At 46.4% G+C, this 12,746-nt stretch overlaps 1 protein-coding gene across 1 annotated transcript in view; it reads right to left on the reverse strand.

The window, feature by feature from the left end:
* Window positions 1-12,746, reverse strand: part of MYO19 (myosin XIX) — a 33,582-nt gene that overhangs the window by 18,556 nt on the left and 2,280 nt on the right. Inside the window, exons 2-9 of the mRNA XM_023516613.1 lie at window positions 10,391-10,529; window positions 9,890-10,038; window positions 7,453-7,566; window positions 2,982-3,114; window positions 2,255-2,324; window positions 1,588-1,690; window positions 797-893; window positions 588-664 (exon numbers count right to left, since the gene is read on the reverse strand). Of these exons, the coding sequence (XP_023372381.1) occupies window positions 588-664; window positions 797-893; window positions 1,588-1,690; window positions 2,255-2,324; window positions 2,982-3,114; window positions 7,453-7,566; window positions 9,890-10,038; window positions 10,391-10,529 (882 nt within the window). The remainder of the gene's footprint in view (window positions 1-587; window positions 665-796; window positions 894-1,587; window positions 1,691-2,254; window positions 2,325-2,981; window positions 3,115-7,452; window positions 7,567-9,889; window positions 10,039-10,390; window positions 10,530-12,746) is intronic.

The following is a 12,746-nucleotide window of genomic DNA, read 5'->3' on the forward strand; positions in this document are numbered from 1 at the left end:
TTTTTTTTTTTTGAGACAGAGTTTCATTCTGCCACCCTGGCTAGAGTACCATGGTGTGACCATGGTGTCATAGCTCATGGCAACCTCAAACTTTTGGCCTCAAGTGATCCTCTTCCCTCAGCATCCCAAGTAGCTGGGATTACACATATCTGCTACTACACCTGGATTGTTCTATTTTTAGTAGAGCCAGGTCTTGTTAGTCATAAACTCCTGAGCTCAAGCAATCCACCTACCTCAGCCTCCCAGAGTGCTGGGATTACAGATGTGAGCCACCTTGCTTGGCCTATTTTTAAGTTTTAATGTATCAGACAAACAAACAGAAGCAATACTGCAGTAATAACTGACAGTACTGCTCTCTGGGTCCCTGTGTGTCACTGTACTGTGTGTATGTCACTGTTCTCTATGCCCTTGTCCATGTCATCTCCAGGCTCAGCAGCACAAAGGAGTGGTCAACTCCTTGGAGACTGCAAGAAGGGCCTGAGTTTTAGGTGCTCAGGGAAAGAGAGTCATAAGTCTAGGAAAGGGCTTTATGAAAGGGGCTACCTATTGTCTCTGCCAAATATAAGTGGCAGAGCTTTTCTTCTGACCTTAAAGATGTTGTTCTGGGTGGGGACATCAATGCCCAAATGGAGCATGGCCTCTCTGGTCACCTCAAAACAATCCTCTGAAAAAGAATCCAAGTCACAGTCCAGGGTCAGGGCCAGAGGTCAGCAGAAGCAGCAAGAGGTACGGCAGGCCCTGTAGAGTGGGTGGGTATGCTGGGCCAGCCCAGGGAGCAGGGTGGGAATCCCCCTACCTTCCAAGGTCCTCTCTGGGTTGGGCAGCCAGGAGAAGGTGGCTCCCTCGGGGAGGTGCCACTGGAGCCTCTCATCCGCGCTGGCTCCTTTGCAGATCTGTAGGGAGATGTGAGTGGTGGCTGGGTGAGGGTGTAGGGGAAGCCCTGGCCGCACAGGCCTAAGGACAGGATGAGTGAGAAATGGTAGCAACACAACAAGGCTAAGAGGTCCCTGCAGAGTCCAAGACAGGCATGGGGGCAAAAGAAGCCACACACCTCTGGATAGCTCCAACTTGATGTAAAAAAACTCCCCTGTCTGGGGAAACCTGCAGCCTGATAAGCACAGCTCCTGCCCAGGGAGCCTTTAGTCTTGACCTGGGAGACATACCCTTTACCTAAGGAAGTTCCCAATCTGAGAGCAAGGGAGACAAAGACTATCCTTGCCTTTAGGCACAAGAGGCACAAGTCTAGGGAACTCTCATTCTGTTGGAGGAACACTGTTGGAGGAGCAGTAGCCACTCTATGAAATTCTTGGTCTGATGAGGGTGACCTGGTGCCCACCCTAGGGACACAGTCCCAGCCTCAAAGACCTTTTGGTCTGATGGAGGAAGCAAAACATCCCCTCCCCCAAGGCAAAACTGTGCTGATGGCCAAGATCCAGTGTGATGATCTGTTGCATATAGTTTGAAGGACTCAGAGGTGGCAGTGCTGAAAGCCAGATGAAGGGGCTAGGCATGAAGCATCCTGGGGGTTGGCAGGTCAGAGACACAGACCCAATCCTGCCCTGCATCTGGGGGCCTTCTGGCACTAACCTGGTAGAAGATGTGGAAGTTCCTCTCACTGGAGGCCTGGCAGGCCACTCGAGTTTTCTCCAGAAGGTAGGTCTGGACTGCAGCTCCAGTCATCTGCTGGGCCCTGAGCACACACAGGCCAGAGCCTGTTAGCTGCTCATGAATCCCACAGCCATCTATTCAGCATTTACTGTGTGTCAATCTGCTGCCACCTAGCAACTCCCTGCCAAGCTCTTCATTTAGCCAATGGTGTCACGAGGGCTGAGGACCACTCAGAATGTCCATGGATGTCCTAAAACATTTCACTGCAGCCAGCTGAGGTGGGCAGGGCCAAGGCCTTTGTATATCACTTTGCCCTATCCCAAGACAAGAGGAGAACCCCAGTCTCTAGCTCAGGGATATGGCCCAAGGAGATAGTCATTTATCTAGAAGTTCCTGTGCACATAGAGTAGCCAGGACAAGCACACTGCCTCAGGGTCCCAAAGATGGGAGTAGCTATAGTTCTCCAGTTTAAAGATCACCCTCAGGGGTCATGGATCCTAAAGAATCCCATAAACATACATGCCAAGAAGATCAGGGTAGACTATTTTGTTGTTGAAATTGTCACTGTTGTTGGCAGGCCCAGGCCACTTTTGAACCTCCTTGACCCCAATCCTCCCACTAGCCAGGGTGACACAGTAGCTATTACCTGTTCAGCTGGAGCTGGATGAACTTCCCAAAGCGACTGCTGTTGTTATTCCTCAGTGTACACGCATTCCCTGCAGATCACACCTATGTTTATACCACTCTCTAGGTGGTATAAACTGGAATTCTCATGGGCCAAAGTGGCTGCAGGTATGCTGGGGATCATGCCCTATCCTCAAGTCACCTAAAAGGCCCCTTTGTTGGTTTTCATGTTGCAGGGGACAGGAGTATGGAATGGGCACTCAGGCTTGAGTTAGTGGGATTCAGGGGAATTAGAAGAAATTCCTGGCAAGGAACTGGCAGGAACAAGCCTAAGCAGTCAGGGACTGTCTTTTGTGAAGGGAAGAGTCAAAACCAAGCTACTACTATTGGCTGTAGACAGTAAGGCACATCTGGGCTCCACTGCCAACATCAACACTAATTGCCATGCATCCTTGTACAAGTGCCCTTCTTTGAACCATAAGGAAACTGGATAAAAAGATAGAAGCCACAAGGTACTCTCCAGCACAATGGTCACATGCGTCTAGGCTGGAGGAAGATGGTCGAATGCACCACCCCATTAGAAGGTCACTGAAGGGCACCTGGGAGTAGGTTGAGGATCTAAGACAGTGGAAGATATAATGATCCTACAACCCCAAAGAGAGGGCCTCAAAACATTATCTCTCTCTCTAAAGATAGCAAATCCCAGAGGAAATGCGACCAACGTAGTATGCAGAGGACACTGAGCTCACCAAAAGCTTCCATGACAGGGTTGGAGTTTAGGATCCTCTGTTCAATCCTCTCTGCAATCTTGTGGCTCTCCAAAGATGTGGGTGAGGAGGCCACCACAGCGTAGAACTTCATCAGGCAGCGGGATGTCCATGTCTGCAGCAGAAACAGCCCCATGGGAGCCGTTACTGATGTCCCTTCCCTCTTCCAAGCCTGTCTGAGGGAATAGCGACCACCAGACCTCTCTTCTCCACCATGCATGTTGCTGACCACAAGTGAATGCTGAATTCAACTGTGGCCTTGGGCAAGGCACTTCCCCCGCATCTGTAAGTTGGGGGCACACATCTCTGCTTCTCTCAGCTCCGACTTGGTGTCCTTTGAAGCCTCATAGCTAATGCTGATTACTCTGGCAGCACTGAGTTGTAGAGACTTTCTTTGCATTTTCTTGAAAACCTTACAGATGTAGTTCTAATTATACAATTCTTATTTATTTTTGTTGTTGAGACAGAGTCCCACCCTATGCTCTGAGCAGAATGCAAAGGCATCATAGCTCACTGCAACCTCAGACTCGGGTTGTGGGCATCCTGCTGCCTCAGCCTCCAAAAGCCACTGGGATTACAGGTGATCACTATGGTGCACAGCTGGGTTTTTCTATTTTTTTAGGAGTCAGGGTCTCAATTCTTGCTTAGGCAAGTCTCAAACTCCTGAGCTCAAGCAATTCTTCCTCCTCAGCTCCCACAGTGCTGGAATTACAGGCATGAGCCACCACACCCAGCAATATATAATTGTTTTTAAAATTATGAAACCAAAGCACAGAAAAACTTCAAAATTTATTGAAGATCACACATCTAGTTGATGACAGGGCCCTCACTTATAGCCATACTTGATTAAATTCTTACTCTTTTGTTCTTGATCAGCCGAAATAAGGCATATTTTCATTTGAATTTTCAGCTGTTTGAAGCTAGGACATGGAAACGTTTGTTGCTAAGGCATAGAAATACAATTTTCTTTTTTTTGAGACAGTCTCATTATGTCACCCTCAGTAAAGTGCCGTAGCATCACAGCTCACAGCAACCTCAAACTCTTGGGCTTAAGCAATTCTCTTGCCTCAGCCTCCCATGTAGCTGGGACTATAGGTGCCTGCCACAATGCCTGGCTATTTTGTTGTTATAGTTGTCACTGTTGTTTGGCAGGGCCAAGCCAGGTTTGAACCTGCCAGCTCCAGAATATGTGGCTGGTGCCTTAGCTGCTGAGCTACAGGGGCCGAGCCATTGAGACAGAGTCTCACTTTGTTGCCCTCAGTAGAGTGCCATGTCATCAAAGCTCACAGCAACTGCAAACTCTTGGGCTTAAGTGATTCTCTTGCCTTAGCCTCCCAAGTAGTTGGGACTACAAGTGCCTGCCACAACGCCCAGCTATTTTCAGAGACAAGGTCTTGCTCTGGGTCAGGTTGGTCTCAAACTCATGAACTCAGGCAATCTACCTGCCTCAGCCTCTCAGAGTGCTAGGATTACTGGTGTAAACCACCATATCTGGACTCTTATGATTTTCTTAATAACATTTTCTTTTCTCTAGCTTACTGTATATAATGCAAATAGCATACAAAATATGTGTTAATCAACTATTTATGGTATCAGTAAGGCTTCTGGTCCACAGTAAGCTATAAAATTTCTGAAGCATTAAAAGCTGTAAGCAGATCTTCAACTGGGTGTGCAGTAGGCATCCCAGTCCCCATGTTGTTCAAGGGCCAAGTGTATAGCCAACCATTTGATATTGTACTACAGCTCTTGGATGTACTTCTCTGTTTTACCATTTGCCTAATCTCTATTTACCAACTGTCAAGTTCACTAATGTATTCTTCTGCACATCTAGTCTGTGTGGCAGCAGCTCTAAGCAGGCACCCATCCAGAAGGGAGAAAGCAACCTGAGAGCACTAGGAAGGGCATCTCCAAGAGGGAAAAAAAAGGGCCTGATTAGTGTACCAGTTTGATAGTTGTTTTTCAGTTCTGGTGACAAGTCTGATAGTAAATTAATAACATACATGTAGGAATTAAGTAAAAAAAAAATGGGGAATTTATTAAGTAGAAGGAAAATAAAAATTACATAAGAAAGGAAATACAGGCTTGGCGCCTGTAGCTCAACCGGCTAAGGCGCCAGCCATGTACACCTAAGGTGGCGGGTTCGAATCCAGCCCGGACCCACCAAACAACAATGACGGCTGCAACCAAAAAATAGCCAGGCGTTGTGGCAGGCACCTGTAGTCCCAGCCACTTGGGAGGCTGAGGCAAGAGAATCGGTTGAGCCCAGGAGTTGAAGGTTGCTGTGAGCTGTGACACCACGGCACTCTATCCAGGGTGATAGCTTGAGGCTCTGTCTCAAAAAAAAAAAAAAAAAAAAAAATTGAAAGTGAACAGATAAGGTCCAAACCCAAAAAGTCAGTTAACAACTTAAGCACATGGTTTAGAAATATAAATGTAAAAGACAAGTAAAAGATAAATATAAATATAAAGACAAGCAGAGCTGTTTATTTATTTTGGCCAGGGTTAGGTTTGAACTTGCCACCTCCGGCATATGGGACAAGCGCCCTACCCTTTTGAGCCACAGGTGCTGCCCAAAAAAAGAAATATAAATGTAAACAGCCAAATAAATTGATAAAACATGTGAAAGCAGCTGCCCCCAGAGAAAAGAAATAGGGTTGAGAGATATGAGGCAAGTTTGCTATTTCTCTTGGTAAGCCGTTTAGTACTGTTTGATGTTTTGAGTTAGATAACTACATTACTATTCAAAATAAATTTTAAAGGGCCAAGCATGGTGGCTCATGCCTGTAATCCTACCTCACTGAGAGGCCAAGTTGGGTGGATTGTTTGAGCTCAGGAGTTCGAGATCAGCCTAAGCAAGATTGAGACTCCATCTCTACTCAGTATTACAAAAACTGGCTCAGTGCCCATAGCTCACTGGTTAGGGTGCCAGCCACATACACCAAGGCTGGTGGATTCAAACCCAGCCAGGACCTGCTAAACAACAATGACAATTGCAACAAAAAAATAGCCAGGCATTGTGGTGGGCGCCTGTAGTCCCAGCTATTTGGGAGGCTGAGGCAAGAGAACAGCTTAAGCCCAAAGGTTAGAGGTTGCTATGAGTTGTGATGCCATAGCACTTTACCAAGGGCGACATAGTGAGACTGTTTCAAAAACAAACAAACAAACAAACAAACGAAAAAAACTAAGGCAAGAAGATCACTTGGGCCCAAGAGTTTGAGGTTGCTGTGAGCCATGATGACACCACAGAGCTCTATTCAGGGTGACAGAGTGAGACTATGTCTCAAAAATAAAATAAAAACAATTATAAATTTTAAAAATATACCAGGCCCAGCCCATGACTGCTCAGTAGAGGGTTACATCAAATTCTCTTTTAATGGCTCTTGGTCAGGTTCAATTTCAGTTCCCCAAGGCAATTCTAGGTAACAATGGGCTCTGCTAGGAGCTGGGCTTCAGTAACAGAGAATCCCAGAGATTCTCTCCTAGCCCTTGTCTAGGTGTCCATCCTTACAACTTACTATCTTTGTTTCCCTATTTTTCTGAATGGACTAAAAATCTCGGCTCCTCCTCCTGCCAAGCCCCTAGCCTGAAGCCTAGCATCGGGCAAGTTCTCAGTAAGAGTAAAGACAGAGGGAGGTTATAGTCTAAAGAATCCCTTGTGAAGATGAAAGTGCTATGAAAGGGCGAGGCAGTGTGCTAAGACTTGGCAACAAGGTGGCGAGACCTTGGCCAATCATCTCCTCTGACCACCTGTGCGACTCCTCACTTATCTTTGTGCAACATTCTGTCTCACCTGTTGTGGTTCTGCCACCCAGGAGACCACATGGCCACATCAGGAGCCCCCGTCCTCCCCTACATTGAGTTTCTAGCCCAATGTACTGCTCTTGCCACTATGGACAGCTCATAGGGTTCAGGTGGTTTGCTGTGATAAACCCTTTCTAACAGTAACCTAGCACTTTTGGAGGACCCTGCCCTGTGCCTGACCCCTCCACCAATACCTTATGTGCAGTGGCTCATTTAACTGTCACAGAAGTGCCATGAGTCAGGTGTTGGTCTTCCTTCTTCCCATTTTACAAGTAAGAGAACTGAGAATTTGGCAGGAGCTAAGCACCTTTCTGATGTGCTCTTAACCACTATGCTGGAATCCTCAACAAATGACTTTTGTTTCCAGTTGTTTCAGAGCTGGGAGAGACCTCTGATGAGAAAATGAAGGCTTAGAAAGTTAGTATCTCACCCAAGGTGACAGCAGAGCTAATGGCAGAGCCTGGACTGGAACCCTGTTTCTTGACTTCCGGTGCAGTGCCTGCTTGCCCGCCCTTGTGCCCTGATCCCTACTTTGACACAGCCTACCTGGGAATAACTAGGCAGCAAAAGACTCCAGAAGAAATGACTCTCTCTGCCTCTCTGCCCACCTAGCTAGTCATGAGTAGACAGGGTGAGAAAGAGGTTCTCTTACCTTTCCAGCACCACTCTCTCCACTGACAACAATAGACTGGTTGACCGGCTCAATCAGGCTCTTGACATTCCTGTAGGTCTGTTCACCCACAGTGAACACATGAGGCTTCAGTTTCTGAAACACCAACAGGTGAAAGGTCATGTGAGGGGATGCCTACTTTCAAGAAGTGACTAAACCAATGACAGCTGAGATGAGGAGGCTGCCAATAGCAGTGCCCAGATGCTTTTTCCAGAAAATTTCTGGATGTTAGGTCCGATTGTGGGACCCAATGGTAGCTTTCCCCACTCATCTCTCAGGCTTGAAGCAGTACTGGCCTTGACTTGTGTGTGACCATAACACTTTATACTTTTTCATCTTATCTTGCTTTAGTAGTCTTATTCGGTGCATATTATTATGTTATTGCAAAGAACTTTGTTTTCTGAGACAGAGTCTCACTCTGTCGAGCTGGTCAGAGTGCTGTGATGTTATCATAGATTACAGCAACTTCAAATTCTTGGGCTCAAGTGATCCTCTCACCTCAGCCTCCCATGTAGCTGGACTACAGGCCCCCACCACAAAGCCTGGGTAGTTTTTCTATTTTTAGTCGAGATGAGGTCTCGCTCTTGCTCAGGCTGGTCTTGAATTCCTTAGCTCAAGCAATCCACCTGCCTCAGCCTCTCAGAGTGGAAGAATTACAGTTTTGAGTTACCACACCTAGCCACAAAGAACTTTGTTACAAGTTACTACTTAAGAAGTCTACATAGTTAGATAGCTAACCCTATTTTACAGATGAGGAATCTAAGATTCAGAGGAGTTAAATAAACTTTCAAGGCCACTTTGCAAGTAAGCATATGCATGAGAGTTGAATTCCAAAGCCAGTGTTCTCTTTTCCTTCAGTAAATATTACTTGTTTTCAATGTGGTGGGCATAAAGCTCATCACTGAGGAAACAGAGGGGACCATGACCTGGCTTGTGCCTTTGAGGCAGGGCAGATAGTCAGGGAGATGCAGGCACTCAAGACTTCCACTGGACTCCACCTGTACACATCTGGAAGGCCAGGTCATTTGCCTAGTCAGCCCAGCCACCATGGTAACTTACCCACAGCTTCCTGAGGGAGAAGGCACAGGTTCTGGATAGCGTCAGAGCCATCCCTCTCTACATCTAACCTTACTCCAGCCACCCGTCACCTGGAAAGTTACAAAGCCTCCAACTGTTCTCTTTGCCTCCTGTCTCACCTTCCCGAACCTGACTTCCAGAGTAATCATCCCCCTAGTAGGTTCTGTTCACAGTCCCACCTCACCCGGATGAAGATGCTTTGTGGATTCTCTCTGCCTGCTGTGGTGCTTCAGACCCTTCACAAATAGCCCTCACTTCTCATCTTCCACCTCGCTTCGCATGCCTCCCCTCCTGCTCTCACCTCTCCCTGAACACATCATACACTTTAACACCAACATGCGAATTTCCTGCCTGCGCCACCACCAACACCACCCTCTACCCCTCAAATAATTTATTCTCTTCTCAGTAGAATAATTTATCTTTCTCAGTAAAGATGAAAATCTTCTAGGGCAGCGATTCTCAACCTGTGGGTCACAATCCATAGGAACTGTATTAAAGGGTCATGGCATTAGGAAGGTTGAGAACCACTGTTCTAGAACAATCCTTATTGCATGTAATTTTATTCTTTTCTAAAAAGTTGTTTGTTAAATATACAAATATACCTTTGTGAATTCCTTCCCATTAATAATCCTATAAACCCCAGCTTGGTGCCTGTAGCTCAGTTAAGTAGGGTGCCGGCCACATACACAAAGGCTGGCGGATTCGAGCCTGGCCTGGGCCTGCTAAACAACAACAACTGCAACCAAAAAAAAAAAAAAAAAATAGCTGGGCATTGTGGGAGGCACCTGTAGTCCCAGCTACTTGGAAGGCGGAGGCAAAAGAAAGCTTAAGCCTAAGACTTTGAGGTTGCTGTGAGCTGTGACTCTACCAAAGGTGACAGTGAGACTTTGTCTCAAAAAAAAAAAAAATCCTACAAACAGGAAAAAAATAATCCTTTGTTTTATGTCCCTACTATAGGTTCTAAAGACAGTTAACGAATATTTATCCCCTACCTTGCATCTTCTATCCTATAGTCAGTTTTTGTTTGTTTGTTTGAGACAGAGTCAAGTTTGTCACCCTCAGTAGAGGGGTGTGGCATCACAGCTCACAGCAACCTCAAACTCTTGGGCTCAAGCAATCCTCTTACCTCAGCCTCCTGAGTAGCTAGAACTATAGACACTTACCACAATGCCCAGCTACTGTAGTCAGTTCTTTATATGTCTAAAATTTTTCAAGTTCCCGTTGGGCAGGAGCTTTGAATGACTATATGGCTGGCAAATACATAGATATGGATTGGAAAATTGCAGGGAGGCACAGGGGGTGGTGGGGAGCCCTGAGGCTACAGGAAGTGGCTGAGCCTTACCTGAGGCTGAGGTGCAGTATGGTACTCTCTCATCAACTCTGGTGAGTAGAGCTGAGGAACAGGCTTGAAAGGATTCAGAGCCACCAGGGTGCAGCCAGCATTTGTGTAGAATGTGTCTGCCATGTACCGGGCCTGCAGGCACCTCAGGACTAAGACAGAGATGCCTTTAGCAAACACTGGCTCAAATACAGACAAAACCACAACACAGACACACATCTACCTAACAGCCCTTTTTCTGCAATCAGCCAAGTGTCATTAGATCCTAGCAGCTCCCTGATGAATAGATGTAAGATCTAATTAAGATGAGGCCCAAATCTGGAGCAACGCCTACCCTGGGGATTGCAGATGCAGCTAGCTGCCAGGGTCCCTCAGGCAGAGGTCTGGAGCAGCCTGCCTGGCTCTAGGTCAGAAGTGCTGCCTACCTTGGTTTGACTGGGGGAATCTGTGTTGAATACCTTCACTACCTCTTGGAAATTGTGTTCTTGAGTGGGAAGCCCATACCTGTCTCTAGCGTCACAGGATTCACCCTGGTGAGGTCATCCACCCGGTGCAATGGGGCCTCCCCACCCAGGAACTCCTGCAGGTCTTCTCTGAGGGATTCTCCATCTTGGGCATTAGAGTCCAGACTGTGGCCATTGACCTGGAAGAGAAGTATATAAGGGCGATCAGAGCTGGGACTCAAACTAACTGGTAGCTACCTAAGGGTGGAAGCCTGTATAAGTAGTAAGAGAACAGGTCTTTAGTATCACAGTCTGGTTGGGTTCAAATTTCAGCTCCACCACTTATTAGCACTGTAAATCCGCATTAAGTTATTTACTCTCTCTAAGCCACAGCTTTTTTATTTGTAAATAAAGGAAAATAAAAGCAAGTCATGGGGCTATTAGGAAGAAAAGTAAGAAGAAACACACAAAACATTTGGTCAGTGCCTGGCACACAGTATGTACTCAATAAATGTTATCCCATCTCCTTTTCCAAGAGCTCCAGCCAAATCAGGTTCCAGGGTACTAGTATTACCAGGCCTGACAGGGGTGACGCCCAAAGGGCCCGCTATAGGAATATTGCAAAGGAAAAGAAGTATCACTTAGGCACTTTTGGAAAGAGACCGTTCAGCTTGTGAAAAACAGCTGTACCTTCCCATTGCTTTCATTACCTATCTCTTGGGGCTTAATAAATTGGTTCCCTCTGCCCTAGGTCTACTTAAGAGAAAGCCTGGCTCAGAAGGCTGTTTGAAGTCAAGAATAGACACCAAAGGAACAGGGCCTCCTCCCTTGCTCATCCTTGATGCCAATACTTTTCACATGTTTCATCTCCCCACTTTCCTCCCATGGTCTGATTTCTCCTCCTCTCTCTCTCAAGGATGCAGGAAAGATGGGGTAGGAGTAGAAGACAGGCATCTGGCTGAAAAATGCTTTTGAAGAAAGAGATCTGCAACATGACATGTGTGAATTTACAATGAGACTGGTGAGGCTAAAAGTTGAAACTCCTCAGGACAACAAGCCAAGACGGCAAGTTTCATCTGAGAGGCCCAGTAAGGAGTTTCTTCCAAATACGTTGCCTTTTCTCTGAACTTTGGGCCCCACCATAATGCACAAGGCAGGCTCTTGGCCTCCAAAATAAATGCTGAGGTCAGAGTATGGCTGGATCCATGTAAATCCTTCTGCTCTAGTGGGGAGTGGGGGAACCAAAAAACAAACAAAAACCCCCAACAACTCAGCCACAATTTATAAACAGTTCTGATCCAACTTAGAGAGGCACCTGAGTACAATGATCAAGAATCTGGATTTGGGCTCAGTGCCTGTAACTCAGTGGTTAGGGCACTGGCCATGTATACCAGGGCTGGAGGGTTTGAACCTGGCTGGGCCAGCTAAACGACAACAACTACAACAAAAAAACAGCTGAGTGTTGTGGTGGGTGCCTATAGTCCCAGCTACTTGGGAGCCTGAGGCAAGAGAATCGCTTAAGTCCAAGAGTTTGAGGTTGCTATCAGCTGTGACGCCATAGCACCGAGGGTGACATAATGAGACTCTGTCTCAAAAAAAAAAAAAAAAAAAAGAACTTGGATTTGAAAACTATATTGCCTGGCTCCGAATCCTGATTCCACCACTTATTAGTTATATATTTTTGTGTAAGTCTCAATCTTTGTCTCCCTCAGTTTTCCTCATCTGTAAAATGGAAATGGTGATAATACCTATCCTCATAGATTCTAATAAGCACATGAGCACAAAAAGGGTTCAGAAAGGCATCTGAAGGCCTGACAAGTAAATCATGCCTATAATCCTAGCATTCTGGGAGGCCAAGGTAGGAGGAATACTTGAGTTCAGGGGTTTAAGACCAGCCTGAGTGAAAGCTAGAACCTGTTTCTACTAAAAACAGAAAAAATTAGCTGAGAGTTGTGATGGGTGCGGATAGTCCCAGCTACTCAGAAGGCTGAGGCAGGAGGAGCCCTTGAACTCAGGAGCTTGAGGCTGCTGTGAGCTATAAAATCACAGCACTCTAGCCTGGGGCAATAGAATCAGACTCTGTCTCAAAAAAGGAAAAAAGGCAGAATGTGCCAAAAAACATCAGCTATCATTCTTCCTTTGAAAGAATATGGCTCTTTTATCTCACATCTGTAATTAATCCTAGCATTCTGGGAGGCTGAGACAGGTGGATTGCTTAAGCTTAGGAATTTGAGACCAGCCTGAGCAAAAGGAGACTCTGTGTCTAAAAATAGCCGGGGTCTGGGGCAGGCACCTGTAGTCCCAACAACTTGGGAGGCTGAAGCAAGAGGAATGCTTGAGCCGAAGAGTTTGAGGTTGCTATGAGCTATGATACCTCAGGACTCTAGCCTGGGCAACAAAAGTAAGACTTTGTCTCA

This window comes from Otolemur garnettii, unplaced genomic scaffold (assembly GCF_000181295.1).
Source record: "Otolemur garnettii isolate 467f Iridium unplaced genomic scaffold, OtoGar3 scaffold00094, whole genome shotgun sequence".
In the NCBI taxonomy this organism is placed as follows: Eukaryota; Metazoa; Chordata; class Mammalia; order Primates; family Galagidae; genus Otolemur; species Otolemur garnettii.